Source organism: Oncorhynchus keta, chromosome 21 (genome assembly GCF_023373465.1).
Source record: "Oncorhynchus keta strain PuntledgeMale-10-30-2019 chromosome 21, Oket_V2, whole genome shotgun sequence".
NCBI lineage: Eukaryota > Metazoa > Chordata > Actinopteri > Salmoniformes > Salmonidae > Oncorhynchus > Oncorhynchus keta.
This window is the reverse complement of record NC_068441.1, coordinates 21657728-21679744: the sequence shown is the minus strand read 5'-3', so window position 1 is coordinate 21679744 and position 22017 is coordinate 21657728. Positions and strand designations below refer to the sequence as shown.

Here is a 22017-nt window from a genome sequence, read left to right as displayed (position 1 = left end):
TCGCAACGAGCCAGGCGGCCCAAACTGCTGCATATACCCTGACTCTGTTGCAAGACAAGTGACACAATTTACCTAGTTAAAATAAATTCATGTTAGCAGTTGGTATTACAGACTCAGTCAGGGGCAGGTTGAAAATGTCAGTGAAGACACTTGTCAGTTGGTCAGCGCATGCTCGGAGTACAAGTCCTGGTAATCCGGCTGGCCCTGCGGCCTTGTGAATGTTGACCTGTTTAGAGGTCTTCCCTTTGTAGTCTGTAATAGTTTGCAAGCCCTGCCACATTTACATTTACATTTACATTTAAGTCATTTAGCAGACGCTCTTATCCAGAGCGACTTACAAATTGGTGCATTCACCTTATGACATCCAGTAGAATAGTCACTTTACAATAGTGCATCTAAATCTTAAAGGGGGGTGAGAAGGATTACTTATCCTATCCTAGGTATTCCTTAAAGAGGTGAGGTTTCAGGTGTCTCCGGAAGGTGGTGATTGACTCCGCTGTCCTGGCGTCGTGAGGGAGTTTGTTCCACCATTGGGGGCCAGAGCAGCGAACAGTTTTGACTGGGCTGAGCGGGAACTGTACTTCCTCAGTGGTAGGGAGGCGAGCAGGCCAGAGGTGGATGAACGCAGTGCCCTTGTTTGGGTGTAGGGCCTGATCAGAGCCTGGAGGTACTGAGGTGCCGTTCCCCTCACAGCTCCGTAGGCAAGCACCATGGTCTTGTAGCAGATGCGAGCTTCAACTGGAAGCCAGTGGAGAGAGCGGAGGAGCGGGGTGACGTGAGAGAACTTGGGAAGGTTGAACACCAGACGGGCTGCGGCGTTCTGGATGAGTTGTAGGGGTTTAATGGCACAGGCAGGGAGCCCAGCCAACAGCAAGTTGCAGTAGTCCAGACGGGAGATGACAAGTGCCTGGATTAGGACCTGCGCCGCTTCCTGTGTGAGGCAGGGTCGTACTCTGCGGATGTTGTAGAGCATGAACCTACAGGAACGGGCCACCGCCTTGATGTTAGTTGAGAACGACAGGGTGTTGTCCAGGATCACGCCAAGGTTCTTAGCGCTCTGGGAGGAGGACACAATGGAGTTGTCAACCGTGATGGCGAGATCATGGAACGGGCAGTCCTTCCCGGGAGGAAGAGCAGCTCCGTCTTGCCGAGGTTCAGCTTGAGGTGGTGATCCGTCATCCACACTGATATGTCTGCCAGACATGCAGAGATGCGATTCGCCACCTGGTCATCAGAAGGGGGAAAGGAGAAGATTAATTGTGTGTCGTCTGCATAGCAATGATAGGAGAGACCATGTGAGGTTATGACAGAGCCAAGTGACTTGGTGTATAGCGAGAATAGGAGAGGGCCTAGAACAGAGCCCTGGGGGACACCAGTGGTGAGAGCGCGTGGTGAGGAGACAGATTCTCGCCACGCCACCTGGTAGGAGCGACCTGTCAGGTAGGACGCAATCCAAGCGTGGGCCGCGCCGGAGATGCCCAACTCGGAGAGGGTGGAGAGGAGGATCTGATGGTTCACAGTATCGAAGGCAGCCGATAGGTCTAGAAGGATGAGAGCAGAGGAGAGAGAGTTAGCTTTAGCGGTGCGGAGCGCCTCCGTGATACAGAGAAGAGCAGTCTCAGTTGAATGACTAGTCTTGAAACCTGACTGATTTGGATCAAGAAGGTCATTCAGAGAGAGATAGCGGGAGAGCTGGCCAAGGACGGCACGTTCAAGAGTTTTGGAGAGAAAAGAAAGAAGGGATACTGGTCTGACGAGCGTCTGAGCCGGTGGAGTGCGATTCAATCTTAGTCATGTATTGATGCTTTGCCTGATTGGTGGTTCGTCAGAAGGCATAGCGGAATTTCTTATAAGCTTCGGGGTTAGAGTCCCGCTCATTGAAAGCGCCAGCCTGTAATCCATGGCTTCTGGTTGGGGTATGTACGTACAGTCACTGTGGGGACGACGTCATCTTATGCATTTATTGATGAAGCCAGTGACTGATGCCATCGGAAGAATCCCGGAACAAATTCCAGTCTGTGCTAGCAAATCAGTCCTGTAGCTTCTGCTTCATCTGACCACTTTTTTTATTGAACGTGTCACTGGTGCTTCTTGCTTTAGTTTTTCTTGTAAGCAGGAATCAGGAGGATAGAATTATGGTCAGATTTGCCCAATGGAGGGTGAAGGAGAGCTTTGTACGCATCTCTGTGTGTGGTCTAGAGTTTAGAGTTTTCCCCCTCTGGTTTCACATTTAACATGCTGGTAGAAATGAGGTAAAATGGATTTAAGCTTCCCTGCATTAAAGTCCCCGGCCACTAGGAGCGTTGCCTCTGGATGAGCGTTTTCCTGTTTGCTTATGGCCGTCTACAGCTCATTGAGCGTGGTCTTAGTGCCAGCATCGGTTTGTGGTGGTAAATAGACAGCTACGAACAATATAGATAAACTCTTGGTAAATAGTGGGGTCTACAGCTTATCGTGAGATACTCTACCTCAGGTGAGCAAAACCTTCATTATATGTTGTGCACCAGCTGTTGTTTACAAATATACATAGACCGCCATCCCTTGTCTTACCAGAGGCGGCTGTTCTATCCTGCCAATACAGAATAAAAACCCGCCAGCTGTATGTTATTCATGTCGTCGTTCAGCCACGACTCGGTGAAACATAAGATATTACAGTTTTTTATGTCCTGTTGGTAGGATTATATGTGATCGTAGTTTGTCTATTTTATTATCCAATGATTGTACGTTGGCTAATAGGACCAATGGTTAAAGGCAGATTACCCACTCGACATCAAATCCTTACAAGGCACCCTGACCTATGTCCCCGATATCTCAGTCTCTTTCTCCTGCGAATGACGGGGATGAGGGCCTTTTCGGGTGTGTGAAGAAAATACTTTGTGGCCAACTCCTAAAATAAAAAATCTTCCAGTACGCGGTGAGTAATCGCTCTCCTGATATCTCAAAGCTCTTTTCGGTTATTAAAGACGGTGGCAGAAACATCATGTACAAAATCAGTTACAAATACTGTGGAAAAAAACACACACAATAGCACAATTGGTTAGGGGACCATAAAACGGCAGTCATCTCCTCCGGCGCCATTAATACTAGTCCCGTGCGAATCTACATCCCTGTGTTTTGAGAAAAATGTCTGAGTTTGACAGGTGTTGGTCACAGTTTGAGCACGAAAACAATAACTGATTCGATAAATTGAATGTTCTGAGCATAGCCTATATATTGTTGTATGTCCTACGTGGAGTTGATCAGCCGTCTCCTGTTGCATTACCACAGTTGTTAGCTAATGGTAGCTAGCTACTGTACTGTAGTTCGATCAATGATCCTGGACCCCTGTCAACTACTCGTTGTTTGGAGGCGTGGAAAGAAGGCCACAACAACATTCTCTCTTTGGCCGTTTTATTACCAACTTGTAAATAATATAATGCACTAGACCAACTAGCTCCAACACAAGAACTAGCTTGGTTCCATGATGGGGAAATATGTCAAGACACTTAAACCGGTGCGCAACAAATATAGCTGAATAACTCTCACATGATTGGCTGGTAAGCCAACACTCATACAATAACTATGTAGGCGGGATCTTCACTTACAACACCACCCCCCTCCAGCAGTGCCGAGTCCCTTGGGCACTCACAATAACTAACCATTTTCCCCACTATGAACAAACATACTGGTAAAAGTTAAATGCAAAGTTAAATGCATTTCAAACATTTGAGTGTCATCAGTAGTAACAGCAAACAAGGTAAGTATCTCTTTTCTCTCTTTTTTTTACTGAACAAGTGACTACCTTGTTCAGTAACTAAAGGTGAGTGTTAATGTCCTTTTCACAACTTCACTTTTCAGGATGACAGTAACAGTTCCCTTTCACTGAAAAAACATCAGTAACTAGAGTCAATATTGGCTTGTTTGCTTGTTTTTTTCCCAATGTGTCAGTCCTGATAACAAGTGGACTACTCGCCCTCTGTGTTTTATTCTTGGCTGATGGTGTTTTCTTCAGCACGCAGCGACTGCGTGCAGCCGGTCAGAGCTTTTCTTTTTCTTTTCTCCACAGTCATTTTCACTCTGTTCCACAGCTGTGGAAATAGGGTCTTGGTTGTCAGGGGTGTCTAGGCTTTGTGTGGGTTCAGTTGAGGTACTCCGGTGTTGTATGGTGACCTGATGTCTGAGTCGTTTCATCCGTCCTGGGACCACCTCCCCAGTGTATGGAGACAGGTGGTCATGTTGGAGGACCTTCTTTCCTCGTAGACCACTGATTTCGTACAGGACAGGTCCAAAACATGCACCGATGACAAAGGGGCCTTTCCTATGGTGATTTTAGCTTAGGGCATAGTCCTTATTTTTTGGTGCTGTCCCGCATGTACACCAAGTCTCCCAGTTGGTAGGTTCACTCCATAGCACGTAGGTCATGTGCTTTCTTCTGCCGGACCTGTGCTGCGCGAAGATGCACAAAGGCAGGTATGTCTCTGTTTGTTTTGCAGTTCTGCTGTGCAAAGCCAGATGTCCTGCGGTTGATATAGCTCTGCCCAGCATCATTCTGTTGGGTGTGAACCCCATTGTGGAGTGTGGGACGCTGCAGTAGGCAGTACTGAGTAGGGGTAAGTGCTGGTCCAAGTTCTTTTGATTCTCATCAACATAGAGGCAGTTCATCTACAAGAGCGTGCGATTAAACCGCTCTACCATTTGAGGATGGATGGTAAGGTGTGGTACTTGTTTTTTTAATCTGTAGTAGGCGGCACACTTCCTAGAACAGAAAGCTTTGGAAATGTATTCCTTGATCTGTGTGGAGTTCGAGGGGACTACCAAAGCGAGCAATGAACTCCATGACCAGGGCTTTTGCTGTGCTCTCTGTACCTTGGTCTGGGAGTCGGTAGGCCTCAACCCAGCGTGCAAATTGATCAACCCCATTAACTTAGACTGGGATCTGAAGGCTTGGGCCTCGGCTAGCAGCTCGCCCTATTCTCGGGACTTGTTCATGGTGGTGAGGTCTGGAGTTGGGCGTCTGTCTAGAGTTCTGGATGGGGTGGGGCTAGGAGACCTTGAGCATTGTCTTCTGAAATGCCCCTACCGACACTGGAAGCAGGTGGTTTTGGCACCTTTGTTTGGGCTTGGGGACTGGAACGTGACTCCGCCTTGGCCGGACCTCCTTCTCCCCCGCTCAGTAGACAGCTCTAGGTAGCTGATGGGGCCGGATATGACAAACTTAGGGGGTGCAGGGGGTTGTTCAAGGCTTCTCGGCTCCACCCGTAACGGTTTAATTTCTTCCAGTAGAGACTCAAACTTATGTGGGCCCTTGAACCATGTGTGTCACTGGTTGTTCGTCTGAGTCAGACCACGATAGGCTTCGAGCCCTGTGCCTTGATTTGCTGTCACGACCAACAGTTGCCTTTAAGTTGTGCTCGTGCACCTCCACGAGTTGCTGTGCTTGAGCCAGGGTCACAGTTTATCACCTTGTATGCCACCTTTTGTTTTTTGAGTCCATTAAGGAAAGCGTCAGTGGCAAGCTGATCCTGAGGCACCAAGCTAACCCCAGGATAGGCAAGAGAAACCAGGCAATTGACCTCCTCTGCAAACTCAGCAGATGTTTCCATACCCTGCCTAATCTCCCCCAGTTTCCTCCTCACAGTCATGGGTGGTTCCTTCTGACCAAACCTGGTCTGCAGGTGCGTGACCAGCTGGTCGTTGTCCTCCCTAACGTACTGTGGGAGGGAGCACACAAAAAAGATGGAATGACCCCTCAGGCACTCGTGCATCCAGTCAAGTATCTCTGAGTTCCAGTAGTATTTCCGTGCTAGACATGAAAAAGGAATCATGAATGACCCCCAATCCTCCTTCCCTTCAAACATAGCCAACTTGGTCTTCAGGCCATCACCTTCATAGAAGCAGCCCTCCTTATTAAAGTCAGTACTCATGGGGGTGCTGTGCATGGGCCTGTGCCTCTCCTCTGTGTTTCCTTCCCCTACCGGATGACTGGCCACGGAAGATCTGGACGTGGGCCTATTGGCAGTTTCATGGGTGTGTCCAGATATGTCATGTTCGAAGGCCATGGGAGAATTCTATACAAGCCTACAACCAGTTTCCCTCGGTCTGACTGGCATACTGGTCAATGACATGAAGTTCTGCTGCAAAGGGTGATGTGTTTGATGGGGCCCCATTGAAAAAGAGACCAGATGCAGAACCATGATAAGTGAGCAGAGCGGAGCAGACTCACATGAGCTTAGGATGACGTCTATCTTCCTGTCGATTCTCTTCTCCAGTTGGTCACATCTCTTCTCTGATTTGTCACTTAGCTGCCGCAAAGTGGGAGAACAGCACATGCCTTTAAGATTACACTGTGATTATGAAAAATACTGTATATTCTGAGCTAGAAAAGGAAAAACTATATCTCAATCTGTATCCTGATGCACTGGCTCCATGCACTGACAGCGTCCTGCCACAGTGTATCACTTTCCAAAGTTGAAATGGTCCTCCTCAAGATGCAACATCTGATCAGGTATGAAGGTAAGAACTAGATGCAGACCACATTGAATAAACAATAGTGTAATATTTCAACAGGGGCAGGCAATAGACAGGTCAATGCAGGCAGGGGTCAGTAAACCAGAGGTGTGGAAACGGTACCGGGTAGAAGGCAGGCTCAGAGTCAGGGTAAGGCAGAGGTCGGTAATCCAGAGGGTGGGCACAGGTACAGGTTGGCAGGCAGGCTCAGGGGCAGGCAGAGTGGTCAGGCATGCGGGCTCGGAGTCAGGACAGGCAAGGGTCAAAACCAGGAGGGTGAGAAAAGAGAGACTGGTAAAAACAGGAGCTGAGACACAAAATGCTGATTGACTTGAACAAACAAGACGAACTGGCAACAGACGAACAGAGAGCACAAGTATAAACACACAGTGGATAATGGGGAAAATGGGCGACACCTGGAGGGGGGTGAATGCAATGACAAAAACAGGCGAAACAGATCAGGGTGTGACAGTACCCCCTCTCTAGGGGCGCCACCTGGTGTCCTACCTGGGCGCATACCTGGTTGACCGGGGTGTCAGTGCTGAAAGTTCGCAATGAGGCCTGGGTCCAGGATGTTCCTGGCGGAACCCAGGACCTCTCCTCCGGGACATAACCTTCCCAGTCAACCAGGTAATAGAATCCCCTGCCCCGAGGTCGAACCTTCAGTAGACTCCTCACTGTGTAAGCCAGTTGGCCGTTGATGAGACGGGGGAGAGTAGTGGGCTTGGAAAGGGGAGACAAAGGGCTGTGAGATATGTGTTTGACTCTGGACACATGAAAGGTGAGATGTATACGAAGGGTACCGGGCAACAGAAGACGAACAGCAGAGGGGCTAATGAACTTGGGAATGGGGAACGGGCCGATAAACCGGGGGGACAGTGTGCGGGATTTCCACCCGGAGGGGCAGATCCCGGGTGGATAGCCATTTCTTCTGCCCGAGACAATACTGGGGAGCTGGGGTCCGATGGAAATCCACTTGTCGTCGATACCTGGAGGTGGTCTTGAGGAGTGCCGACCGGGCTTTCCTCCATGTACGATGACAAAGGCGGACAAACATCTGGGCAGAAGGTATGCCGACTTCCTCTTGCTCAGGGAAGAGCGGGGGCTGATACCCCAGGGAACACTCAAACGGTGATAGGCCCATGGCAGAGCAGGGAAGGGTGATGCAGGCATATTCCACCCACACCAGCTGCTGGCTCCAGGTGGTGGGACTGGAGGAGAACAGGCAGCACAGGGTGGTCTTGAGGTCCTGGTTGGCTCGCTCCGACTGGCTGTTAGACTGGCGGTAGAACCCGGAAGACAGGCTGGCCGATGGCCCAAATGAGGGTGTAGAACGCCTTCCAGAACCGGGATGAGAACTGAGGGCCGCATTCGGAGACCATGCCCATGGGCCCGGAAGACGGCCCAGCTCATGGTGCAGCACGTCTCCTTGGCAGAGGGTAACTTGGGGAAAGGAATGAAGTGGACGGCCTTGGAAAAGCGATCCGCCACGGTCAAGATGGCGGTGTTGCCATCAGAATGGGGGGGCCCCTACTTATAGAGTGTCCAACCAACACTCTAATATCCACGAGAATGGAGAGGGGCTGAGTGGGGATGTTCAGCTCGGAAGCCAGCATGGCATTCAAAAAGCTCTCATCGGCCCCAGTCAATGAGGACCCGGAGAGATTTGGACTGGTTTCCCCACAGCAGAATCACATGAAAAATGGTGCGAGTAAGGGAAGGAAAAAAGTTCCCCATATGGCCACCAGAGTACTCGCTCTTATCGGTGAGCCTGGTCTTTTTCCAGGCACGAGGACACAAAATTACCAAAAGTCCCGCAATACAGACAGCTCCTTGTTCTGATCCGGTGTTGCCGTTCCGCTGGCGACAGCCCAGCCCTGCCTATTTGCCTGGGCTTGGGAAACAGTGCCTTGGCCATCCTCGGGGACTCTCAAGGAAGGTCAGGAAATCTCGGGTGCTCTCGGTCATGGGACCGTCGGGGACTTCCTGGATGACTCGGAGGCGAGGTGGAATCCCTGGACGTGCTAGTGAAATCGAATTTCCTCTCCATCCGTTGTTCCCACAATCACGAATCAATGCGGATGGTCAAACTGATGAGGGAGCCAAAATCTTTGGATCAGGATCAGGGTAAGGCAGAGGGTGGTAATCAAATCAAATCAAATGTATTTATATAGCCCTTCGTACATCAGCTGATATCTCAAAGTGCTGTACAGAAACCCAGTCTAAAACCCCAAACAGCAAGCAATGCAGGTGTAGAAGCACGGTGGCTAGGAAAAACTCCCTAGAAAGGCCAAAACCTAGGAAGAAACCTAGAGAGGAACCAGGCTATGTGGGATGGCCAGTCCTCTTCTGGCTGTGCCGGGTGGATCCAGAGGGGGGCAAAGGTACAGGTCAGCAGGCAGGCTCAGGGGCAGGCAGAGTGGTTAGGCAGGCGGGCTCGGTGTCAGGACAGGCAAGGGTCAAAACCAGGAGGGTGAGAAAAGAGAGACGGGAAAAAAACAGGAGCTGAGACACAAAACGCTGGTTGACTTGAACAAACAAGAAGAACTGGCAACCTACGAACAGAGAGTCCAGGTATAAATACACAGGTGATATTGGGCAAAATGGGCGACACCTGGAGGGGGTGGAGACAATCACAAAGACAGGTGAAACAGATCAGGGTGTGACATCTGGCTTCAGTTGTTTTTACAGTTTTGTCATGGCAATGTGATGATCATCAGCCATAGAGAGATAGGGACGTTGGTTTCGTGCTGGCTAGCTACACCAATTGAGGGGAGTCTAATGTCTGTTTACTTATATAAACAGTCAATAAACTTGTAGCTGGACGGCACAATAATGTCTCTGAGTTTATAGTCGTTTCCGATTACCGTTAGTTGTCCAGAACAAGCTTGACTCTGTTCTGGGGCAATATGTCAAGTCAAAATCCGACACTTAAAACAGAGCCCAACAAATATAACCGAATAACTCTCATGTGATTGGCTGGTAAGCCATCAGTCATACAATAACTATGTAGGTGGGATCTCCACTTACAACAATATGAAGGGCCACGGTGAATGATTTTGTTTATATGATATGTGCGATTGAATTGAACATAGGCAAATGTATCATAAAAAATATTTATTTATTGAGCCCTTGCTGTTAATAGATCGCAAAGCAGCATAAAATTGAGCTAAAGGTTTGGAAATTAAAACTTCACTTGCTCCTTCATAGCTTAAAAATGCATATCAAGTGCACTGTTTAGCTCAAATCTGAAGGCTGGAGGGCTTTTAGGACATCTTCTACTGCAGATTTAACATCAGAAGCCTCCTCCCTAAATTTGCTTTATTCACTGCTTTAGCACACTCCGCCAACCCTGATGTCCAAGCTGTGTATGAATCCTAGTTTAAGAAGGCCACCAACATTTCTGAAATTTCTATCCCCAATTACAACATTTCCCGTCAAGATAGAACTGCAATCTTCTGTAGAGAGCCTGCTGAGTTCTGTAATACTATCCAGGTTTATGTCCAAACAGTTCGAGCTTCTAATTCTAAAAATCCATCTCTCCAGAAATAAGTCCCTCATTGTTGCCACTTGTTATAGACCCCCCTAAGCTCCCAGCTGTGCCCTGGACACCATATGTGAATTGACTGCCCCCCATCTATCGTCAGAGTTCATGCTGCTAGGTGACCTAAATTGGGATATGATTAACACCCCGGCCATCCTATAATCAAAGCTAGATGCCCTCAATCTCACACAAATGATCAAGGAACCTACCAGGTACAACCCCAAATCCGTAAACATGGGCACCCTCATAGATATCACCCTGACCTACTTGCCCTCCAAATACACCTCTGCTGTTTTCAACCAGGATCTCGGCGATCACTGCCTCATTGACAGTGTCCGTTATGGGTCCGTGGTCAAACGACCACCCCTCATCACTGTCAAACGGTCCCTAAAACACTTCTGCGAGCAGGCCTTCCTAATCGACCTGGCCCGGGTATCCTGGAAGGATATTGACCTCACCTCCTCATTAGAGGATGCCTGGTTATTTGAAAAACATGTGCTTTCCTCACCATCTTAAATAAGCATGCCCCATTCAAAAAATGTAGAACTAAGAACAGATATAGCCCTTGGTTCACTCCAGACTTGACTGCCATTGACAAGCACAAAAACATCCTGTGGCATACTGCACTAGCATCGAATAGTCCCCGCGATATGGAACTTTTCAGGGAAGTCAGGAACCAATATACACAGTCAAGTTTGAAAAAGCTAGCCTTTGCTTTCCTAACAGAAATTTGCATCCTGCAGCACGAATTCCAAAAAGGTTCTGAGACACTGTAAAGTCCATGGAGAATAAGAGCACCTCATCCCATCTGCCCACTGCACTGAGACTAGGAAACACTGTCACCACCGATAAATCCACGATAATTTCAAAAAGCATTTCTCTATAGCTTTCCACCTGGCTGTGCACCCGCCGCAGCAACTGCCCCCCCCCCCGTGTGTCAAATCGGAGGGCCTGTTGTCCGGACCTCTGGCAGTCTCTATGGGGGTGCCACAGGGTTCAATTCTCGGGCTGACTCTTTTCTCTGTATACATCAATGATGTCGCTCTTGCTGTGGGTGACTCTTTGATCCACCTCTACGCAGATGACACCATTCTGTATACATCTGGCCTTCTTTGGACACTGTGCTAACAAACCTCCAGACGAGCTTCAATGCCATACAACACTCCTTCCATAGCCTTCAACTGCTCTTAAATGCTAGTAAAACTAAATGCATGCTCTTCAACCGATTGCTGTCCCCGCCCGCACGCCTGACTAGCATCACTACTCTGGACAGTTCTGACTTAGAATATGTGGAAAACTATAAATACCTAGTTGTCTGGCTAGACTGTAAACTCTCCTTCCAGACTCATATTAAGCATCTCTAATCCAATATTAAATCTAGAATCTGCTTCCTATTTCGCAACAAAGTCTCCTTCACTCATGCTGCCAAACATACCCTCGTAAAACTGACTACCCTACCGATCCTCGACTTCGGCGATGTCATTTACAAAATAGCCTCCAACACTTTACTCAGCAAATTGGATGCGGTCTATCACAGTGCCATCCGTTTTGTCACCAAAGCCCCATATACTACCCACCCCCGTGACCTGTACGCTCTTGTTGGCTGGTCCTCGCTACATATTCGTCGCCAAACCCACTGGCTCCAGGTAATCTATAAGTCTTTGCTAGGTAAAGCTCCGCCTTATCTCAGCTCACCGGTCACCATAGCAACACCCACTGGCAGCACATGCTCCAGTAGGTATATTTCACTGGTCAAAGCCAACACCTCTTTTGGCCGCCTTTCCTTCCAGTTCTCTGCTGCCAATGACTGGAACGAATTGCAAAAAAAAATCACTCAAGTTGGAGACTTATATCTCCCTCGCTAACTTCAAGTGTCAGCTGTCAGAGCAGCTTACCGATCGCTGCAGCTGTACACAGTCCATCTGTAAATAGCCCATCCAACCAACTACCTACCTCATCCCTTATATTTGTTTTTCTGCTCTTTTGCACACCAGTATTTCTAGTTGCACATCCTCATCTGCACATATCACTCCAGTGTTTTACATTTTGAATTGTAATTACGTCGCCACTGTGGCCTATTTATTGCTTTACCTCCTTATTTCATTTGCACACAATGTATACTGATTTTTCTATTGCATTATTGACTGTATGTTAATTTATCCCATGTGTAACTCTGTTGTTGTTTTTGTCGCACTACTTTACTTTATCTTGGCCAGGTCGCAGTTGTAAATGAGAACTTCTCAACTGGCCTACCTGGTTAAATAAAAGGTGAATTATTATTTTATTTTTTAAATATTAAATGACATAACCAAAATTCTTTAGTAATACTAGTCCTGTAAGAATAGGGCTTAAATTAGCATTGTGCAGTGATGTCACTTACTGTACCTTCCTGAGGCAGGAAATATTGTCTCCCTCCCTAGACTCGTAAAATACGTGGCTTTTATGGGTCAATGGTATTGAAGGGGACTTCAGAGAAGGGAACTCCTCACAGTTGGTATTAAGAGGTGTCTAGGGGTGGGAGCTAGGTGTTGGTTTGGAATTTGGGACATTTCATGGTGAGCTTCTCTGGTCATGTGTGATTCTTAGCTCCTGTTTCTCCTATACTTATATACACTGTGTGTACAAAACATTAAGACCATCTTCTCTTTACATGACATAGACTGATCAGGTGAACCCAGGTAAAAGCTATGATCCCTTACTGAGTTCACTTGTTAAATCCACATTAAATCACTGTAGATGAAGGGGAGAAGACAGATTAAAGAAGGATTTTTAAGCCTTAAAACAATTGAGGCATAGATAGTGTGTGTGCCATTGAGGGTGAATGGGCAAGACAAAACATTTAAATTCCTTTGAACGTGCTATGGTAGTAGGTGCCAGGCACACCGGCTTGTGTCAAGAACTGCAATGCTGCTGTTTTCTTTAACGCTCAAATGTTTCCCATTTGCATCAAGAATGGTCCACCACCCAAAGGACATCCAGCCAACTTGACACAACTGCATTGGAGTCAACATGGGCCAGGATCCCTGTGGAATGCTTTCGACAACTTGTAGAGTCCATGCCCAGATGAATTGAGGCTGGCAAAAGGGGGGGATGCAACTCAATATTAGAAAGGTGTTCTTAATGTTTTGTACACTCAGTGTATACTGTTTAAAAATTACACTTAAACCTACAGCCCTGGCATCATACACATTACACTAACTCACTAACATGGAGTAAATACACACCCTAATGCAATAACAGGATAACACAGGTAAATTCAATCACTCAACACATGATCACATTAACTAATTACATGCTATTCTACACATTTTGCCATGAGGCTGAGAGAAAGGTTTGTAGTCAGTTTCCTCCTAGATTTGAGGTCTCCATCATATTCTGCATAATATCAGTTCTCTTAGTTCTCCTGAACTGTACAAAACAGGGTGCTACAAAACAGGGTGCTACACATCAGCAAGTTAAATTATTGCAAAGTATAAGTACCTTTATCCGTCAAGTGTTGAAGTGAAGGTTACATATTCATCTGTCCAAATAGAAATACTACTTTCCAGGGGGTTTTCACATGACTGTAATACATATTTTTTTATATCGAACTGATTATCAATGATCAAACATAATGCAAGTCATTTATACCACAGAAGTCATTTAAACATGTTCTGTTTGAACCCTATCCCAAAACTTAAAGACATGCTCTGGAAATGTTTGTGAATAGAAAAGTATTTTTTAATCCTCCCGCTTTGGGCTGGATGTGTCAATGTGTAGTTCATACATGCAGAATCTGCATGATCAGAATGACTATTTTACCTCAATTAGCCATGAAATATCTTGTTTGAAACTATTTTATTTTTATTTGTTTTATTTCACCTTTATTTAACCAGGTAGGCTATTTGAGAACAAGTTCTCATTTGCAACTGCGACCTGGCCAAGATAAAGCATAGCAGTGTGAACAGACAACACAGAGTTACACATGGAGTAAACAATTAACAAGTCAATAACAGTAGAAAAAAAGGGGAGTCTATATACAATGTGTGCAAAAGGCATGAGGAGGTTGGCAAATAATTACAATATTGCAGATTAACACTGGAGTGATAAATGATCAGATGATCATGTACAGGTAGAGATGTTGGTGTGCAAAAGAGCAGAAAAGTAAATAAATAAAATCTGTGGGGATGAGGTAGGTGAAAATGGGTGGGCTATTTAGCAATAGATTATGTACAGCTGCAGCGATCGGTTAGCTGCTCAGATAGCTGATGTTTGAAGTTGGTGAGGGAGATATTAGTCTCCAACTTCAGCGATTTTTGCAATTCGTTCCAGTCACAGGCAGCAGAGTACTGGAACGAAAGGCGGCCGAATGAGGTGTTGGCTTTAGGGATGATCAGTGAGATACACCTGCTGGAGCGCGTGCGAAGGATGGGTGTTGCCATCGTGACCAGTGAACTGAGATAAGGCGGAGCTTTACCTAGCATGGCCTTGTAGATGACCTGGAGCCAGTGGGTCTGGCGACGAATATGTAGCGAGGGCCAGCCGACTAGAGCATACAAGTCGCAGTGGTGGGTAGTATAAGGTGCTTTAGTGACAAACCGGATGGCACTGTGATAAACTGCATCCAGTTTGCTGAGTAGAGTGTTGGAAGCGATTTTGTAGATGACATCGCCGAAGTCGAGGATCGGTAGGATAGTCAGTTTTACTAGGGTAAACTTGGCAGCGTGAGTGAAGGAGGCTTTGTTGCGGAATAGAAAGCCGACTCTTGATTTGATTATCGATTGAAGATGTTTGATATGGGTCTGGAAGGAGAGTTTGCAGTCTAGCCAGACACCTAGGTACTTATAGGTGTCCACATATTCAAGGTCGGAACCATCCAGTGTGGTGATGCTAGTCGGGCATGCGGGTGCAGGCAGCGATCAGTTGAAAAGCATGCATTTGGTTTTACTAGCGTTTAAGAGCAGTTGGAGGCCACGGAAGGAGTGTTGTATGGCATTGAAGCTCGTTTGGAGGTTAGATAGCACAGTGTCCAATGACGGGCCGAAAGTATATAGAATGGTGTCGTCTGCGTAGAGGTGGATCAGGGAATCGCCCGCAGCAAGACCAACATCATTAATATATACAGAGAAAAGAGTCGGCCCGAGAATTGAACCCTGTGGCACCCCCATAGAGACTGCCAGAGGACCGGACAGCATGCCCTCCGATTTGACACACTGAACTCTGTCTGCAAAGTAATTGGTGAACCAGGCAAGGCAGTCATCCGAAAAACCGAGGCTACTGAGTCTGCCGATAAGAATCTGGTGATTGACAGAGTCGAAAGCCTTGGCAAGGTCGATGAAGACGGCTGCACAGTTACTGTCTTTTATCGATGGCGGTTATGATGCCGTTTAGTACCTTGAGTATGGCTGAGGTGCACCCGTGACCGGCTCAGAAACCAGATTGCATAGCGGAGAAGGTACGGTGGGATTTGAGATGGTCAGTGACCTGTTTGTTGACTTGACTTTCGAAGACCTTAGATAGGCAGGGCAGAATGGATATAGGTCTGTAACAGTTTGGGTCCAGAGTGTCTCCCCCTTTGAAGAGGGGGATGACTGCAGCAGCTTTCCAATCCTTGGGGATCTCAGACGATATGAAAGAGAGGTTGAACAGGCTGGTAATAGGGGTTGCGACAATGGCGGCGGATAGTTTCAGAAATAGAGGGTCCAGATTTTCAAGCCCAGCTGATTTATACGGGTCCAGGTTTTGCAGCTCTTTCAGAACATCTGTTATCTGGATTTGGGTAAAGGAGAACCTGGAGAGGCTTGGGCGAGGAGCTGCGGGGGGGCCGGAGCTGTTGGCCGAGGTAGGAGTAGCCAGGCGGAAGGCATGGCCAGCCGTTGAGAAATGCTTGTTGAAGTTTTCGATAATCATGGATTTGTGGTGACCGTGTTCCCTAGCCTCAGTGCAGTGGGCAGCTGGGAGGAGGTGCTCTTGTTCTCCATGGACTTCACAGTGTCCCAGAACGTTTTGGAGTTGGAGCTACAGGATGCAAACTTCTGCCTGAAGAAGCTGGCCTTAGCTTTCCTGAGTGACTGCGTGTATTGGTTCCTGACTTCCCTGAACAGTTGCATATCGCGGGGACTGTTCGATGCTATTGCAGTCCGCCACAGAATGTTTTTGTGCTGATCGAGGGCAGTCAGGTCTGGAGTGAACCAAGGGCTGTATCTGTTCTTAGTTCTGCATTTTTTGAACGGAGCATGCTTATCTAAAATGGTGAGGAAGTTACTTTTAAAGAATGACCAGGCATCCTCAACTGACGGGATGAGGTCAATGTCCTTCCAGGATACCCGGGCCAGGTCGATTAGAAAGGCCTGCTCACAGAAGTGTTTTAGGGAGCGTTTGACAGTGATGAGGGGTGGTCGTTTGACTGCGGCACCGTAGCGGATACAGGCAATGAGGCAGTGGACGCTGAGATCCTGGTTGAAGACAGCGGAGGTGTATTTGGAGGGCCAGTTGGTCAGGATGACGTCTATGAGGGTGCCCTTGCTTACAGAGTTAGGGTTGTACCTGGTGGGTTCCTTGATGATTTGTGTGAGATTGAGGGCATCTAGCTTAGATTGTAGGACTGCCGGGGTGTTAAGCATATCCCAGTTTAGGTCACCTAACAGAACAAACTCTGAAGCTAGATGGGGGGCAATCAATTCACAAATGGTGTCCAGGGCACAGCTGGGAGCTGAGGGGGGGTCGGTAGCGGGCGGCAACAGTGAGATACTTATTTCTGGAGAGAGTAATTTTCAGAATTAGTAGTTCGAACTGTTTGGGTATGGACCTGGAAAGTATGACATTACTTTGCAGGCTATCTCTGCAGTAGACTGCAACTCCTCCCCCTTTGGCAGTTCTATCTTGACGGAAGATGTTATAGTTGGGTATGGAAATCTCTGAATTTTTGGTGGCCTTCCTGAGCCAGGATTCAGACACGGCAAGGACATCAGGGTTAGCAGAGTGTGCTAAAGCAGTGAGTAAAACAAACTTAGGGAGGAGGCTTCTGATGTTGACATGCATGAAACCAAGGCTTTTTCGATCACAGAAGTCAACAAATGAGGGTACCTGGGGACATGCAGGGCCTGGGTTTACCTCCACATCACCCGCGGAACAGAGAAGGAGTAGTATGAGGGTGCGGCTAAAGGCTATCAAAACTGGTCACCTAGAGCGTTGGGGACAGAGAATAAGAGGAGCAGGTTTCTGGGCATGGTAGAATATATTGAGGGCATAATGCGCAGACAGGGGTATGGTGGGGTGCGGGTACGGCGGAGGTAAGCCCAGGCACTGGGTGATGATGAGAGAGGTTTTATCTCTGGACATGCTGGTTGTAATGGGTGAGGTCACCGCATATGTGGGAGGTGGGACAAAGGAGGTATCAGGGGTATGAAGAGTGGAACTAGGGGCTCCATTGTGAACTAAAACAATGATAACTAATCTGTACAACAGTATACAAGGCATATTGACATTTGAGAGAGACATACAGCGAGGCATACAGTAATCACAGGTGTTGAATTGGGAAAGCTAGCTAAAACAGTGGGTGAGACAACAGCTAATCAGCTAGCATAACAACAGCAGGTAAAATGGCATTGACTAGGCAACGGGGCCGACAGATAAAACAAACAAGCAGAATGGAGTACCGTGATTAATGTACAGTCCAGCGTGCATCAGCTATGTAGCCAAGTGATCAGAGTCCAGGGGCAGCGGTGGATGGGGCAGGGGGGCTGGACTGGCGAGTGTTATCCAGGTTAAAAAAAACTAACAATGACTAAATAGCTTGTAGCTAGTTAGCTGGTTAGCTTCTGGAGGTTCTTGAGTGTGTTCTAAAAATTAAAAATAATAGCGATTCCGTATCACATTGGGTGAGGCAGGTTTCCGGAAGGTATAAACAAATTTTAAAAATCGGGAAGAGATAGAAAGTACATATGGGCCACTGCGATGCAGACGGTTAGCAGGCCTGTGCTAACAGATTAGCAGGCCGGGGTAAACAAGGTAGTAGTTAGCGGACCTGGGCTAAACAAGCTAGCAGTTAGCATACCGAATTAGCAAGCAAGAAGATAGCGAGGGCTAGAGTTAGCCTTTGGAGGACGTCGCGATGGGGTGAGTCTGTTTATTCCTCTTCATGCAGTGACATCGATAGACCGGTCGTGGGTCCGGGTATAGAAGCCCAGGAGTATGCTAGGAACACAGGAGCTCTGGCCGGGCTAGCTTCAAGCTACGTGGGTGGAAACGCTAGCCAGGAGTAATCAACCAGGGTTGCGGTTTAGCTCGATAGCTAGTTGTGAAGATCCAGCTGAAAAAAATGTTCCGTTTGCGGAGGGAATCTGGGGATAAAAAATAAATAGGTCCGTTATGCTCTGGTTAGCGTCGCGTTGTTCGAACTGGCGAGAGCTTTCCGAGCTAGAGGTTAGCTGATGACCGGTTAGCTGAAGACGGCGAGCATAGCTGGTGGTTAGCTGGCTAGCTTCAGTTGAGGGGTTCCGGTTCCGAAGTAAATATAAATACTTTAGGAAAAGTAGCTACATTGGGTGAGGCGGATTGCAGGAGAGTATTTGGAAGCTTAGGTTTAGCAAAATGTTTTTAAAGATATGCGAAGAAAAATATCTAAAACGAAAAAGAGACGATATTTACAGATATTTACAGATATTTACAGAGAGACGATACGACAGGACGACTTACTGCTACGCCATCTTGCCATTTCCCCTACATTTCCCCCCATGTGGGCCTGCCCCCTAGCAATTGGATTTCTAACCAAGAGCTTCAGTTCAGACCCTCGCCATTTGAGTGATAGCTAGCAAGATGCACACACAGCAGAGCGAGAATAATGACGCGATGCACATATGTGCACATATGACATTTTATGTGATTTTCAGGGACCACGTTTGGCTCGTAAGTGCTACTGTGGAACTACTGGCTAAAAAGTATACAACAGTACCAGAGGATTTTTTTAACCCATTCCTTAACTTGTCAGAATGCCTAAACTTAAACTTGTGTTTTGACATTCCTCAATTACCTTAAATGTGTAATTGGTGTTACTACTTTTACTGGTGGCACATTGTTATCATAATGGTAAAAATGATTTAAAGTCATTAAACTGCCATATTAGTTGATTTACAATTAGAGATATATGTTTTTTTAATCAAGAAAAATTAACCATGCCCAAATGGCACCGCAATTCAAGAAGAACCAAAATATAACAATCGGCTGGGAATGCCTTAAGTGAAACGTCTGCTTCCAACTCACACTCTCAAACATAGATCCCCTGAACGCAGCTCACTCTCTAGATCCCAATCACCTGAATTCTGATCACCTGTTCACACACCTGTATGTAATTTACACACACTATTTAGTTCACTTCTTTGCACCCCATCATTTTGAGGTATTGTTTGTTTTGATACACAATCTAGTCGAAGATCTGTATTTCCGTATTAGTCCTCCTGTGTATCATAGTTTTTGGCCATCCTCACTAACAACGTCTTTTTGCCTATTCCCTGCCTATCAGATTTCCTATCATCAACCTCTTGCCTGATCTCTTGGATTTCGTTATTAGCCTCTTCCCTGCCTGTACTGTTACCTTGTTGGAGTCCCTGTGTATGACCTTCTGCCTGTCCCTGGACCAAGCTACCTGCCTTCTGTGATCCTTTACTAAAAAACACCTGCTTGCGCCCTGCGCTTGAAACCAGCTCTCTGTCTCCCATCGTACTCATTACATTAAGCAAGCTGAACTATTCTCTTTCATAAAGTATTCATGAGTCAGGCCATCTAAATAGTACTGATGATGTCACCATCCCGGACATCTGAGTGGTGATGTATTGGCTCTATTGACGGCTTCATCTAACCCTGATTTCAGAGTACTCTCAAATTACTCATTGCTGTTTGTCCCCCAGCCCTCTCACAATCAATGTGTGTGTGTGTGTGTGTGTGTGTGTGTGTGTGTGTGTGTGTGTGTGTGTGTGTGTGTGTGTGTGTGTGTGTGTGTGTGTGTGTGTGTGTGTGTGTGTGTGTGTGTGTGTGTGTGTGTGTGTGTGTGTGTGTGTGTGTGTGTGTGTGTGTGTATATATGAGGCCAGAGAAGGTTGAGGCTGACTGCTGACCTTTTGCCCATACATCCGTGCCTCAGAGAGCAGAAAATCACCACTACTCATATCATGGTTGAGGAGTGACCGCCACTACAGGTCTCAGGGCTAAGGCTAAGACGATTAAGCGTAAGCTGGCAGAAACAAGCAGACCCCTTCTACATGAGGTACAGAGGAATGTGTCTTATCGTCTCTGTGAGGCAGTGTATCTTTACCAAGGAAAAGGGCTTTTACGGTGTCAACTAAAGACGCAAACAGAAGCTACGGTCAAACTAAGAGTATCAAAGTGTCCTCAGCCAAAAAATATATATTTTCTCAAGAACAGTTGCCTTCTCTCTTCCCTTCCACAGTGTTGTATTTCTCTCCTACATAATGAAAAACAACTACTGAAATACTAGAAAAACATATTTTGTGCAGTAGTGGCTATGTAGAGACTTGTAGGGATTGTGTAGTTTATGCACTACTCAGATACACAATTAGAGTTGTGCTCTAGTCGGCTGGCCCTCGCTACATATTCGTCGCCAGACCCACTGGCTCCAGGTCATCTACAAGTCCATGCTAAGTAAAGCTCCGCCTTATCTCAGTTCAGTGCTCACGATGGCAACACCCATCCGTAGCACGCGCTCCAGCAGGTGTATCTCACTGATCATCCCTAAAGCCAACACCTCATTTGGCCGCCTTTCATTCCAGTACTCTGCTGCCTGTGACTGGAACGAATTGCAAAAATCGCTGAAGTTGGAGACTTTCATCTCCCTCACCAACTTCAAACATCAGCTATCTGAGCAGCTAACCGATCGCTGCAGCTGTACATAGTCTATTGGTAAATAGCCCACCCATTTTCACCTACCTCATCCCCACACTGTTTTTATTCATTTACTTTTCTGCTCTTTTGCACACCAACATCTCTACCTGTACATGACCATCTGATCATTTATCACTCCAGTGTTAATCTGCAAAATTGTAATTATTCGCCTATCTCCTCATGCCTTTTGCACACATTGTATATAGACTCCCCTTTTTTCTACTGTGTTATTGACTTGTTAATTGTTTACTCCATGTGTAACTCTGTGTTATCTGTTCACACTGCTATGCTTTATCTTGGCCAGGTCGCAGTTGCAAATGAGAACTTGTTCTCAACTAGCCTACCTGGTTAAATAAAGGTGAAATAAAAAAATTAAAATAAAAGTAGGAAAACAGTGTTTCCAGTAGTAAAGTAGTACTCAGGGAGAGATTTTAACTACTTGATGTTGGTTGTAAATAAGTATTAAAAACACTAACGCTTTAGTACACACAGGCTTGTCAATAGTAATCAGGTAGTGATTTTACTAGTTGACATTGGTAGTAAATAAGCAGTCACTACAGCAGAAGAAGACAAAACAGGAAGTAGATAGTTGTTGTTGTTAGCTAGCTAGTAAGTATGTGTTTTTCTATCCAAATGTACAGTATGTTCATATTGGTATACTTACCCATCCTACTTAGTACTTTTGACCTGTTCCCAAGGAAGCCCTCGACATAAGACTAGAGGCCGTTGTTTGTAAGAATAACATTGTTTATCAAATGTTTTTCTGTGTATGTGACCTCTGTTAGCAGATGATTGATAATGGCTTATTAAAATGGTTGTCTCTTGTGCCTGTCTTTGTTTTCTAAAAAGTTATGTGGTGGAGAAATGTGGCTGCAACAAAAAAGAGGATCTGAATATATATTGAACAATAATATAAACGCAACATGTAAAGTGTTGGTCCCATGTTTCATGAGCTGAAATGAAAGATCCCAAGGGTGCTGAGGAATATTGTTGTCTGTAATAAAGCCCTTTTTTGAAGAGGAACTCATTCTGATTGGGTGGGCCTGGCTCCCCAGTGGGTGGGCCTGGCTCCCCAGTGGGTGGGCCTGGCTCCCCAGTGGGTGGGCCTGGCTC

The 22017-nt window shown here is 46.6% G+C and overlaps 2 protein-coding genes across 3 annotated transcripts in view; both read right to left on the bottom strand.

Annotated features, from left to right (window-relative positions):
* The window catches only part of cdk18 (cyclin dependent kinase 18), a 75709-nt gene that overhangs the window by 48596 nt on the left and 5096 nt on the right, over nucleotides 1-22017 (bottom strand). The window lies entirely within an intron of this gene.
* Nucleotides 1165-14229, bottom strand: LOC127910308 (uncharacterized). Its single transcript, XM_052473483.1, has 2 exons — nucleotides 6610-14229; nucleotides 1165-6499 (listed from the first exon to the last, which is right to left on the bottom strand). The coding sequence occupies exon 1, from the start codon at nucleotides 7897-7899 to the stop codon at nucleotides 6733-6735; it is 1167 nt and encodes a 388-aa protein (XP_052329443.1). The 5' UTR covers nucleotides 7900-14229; the 3' UTR covers nucleotides 1165-6499; nucleotides 6610-6732.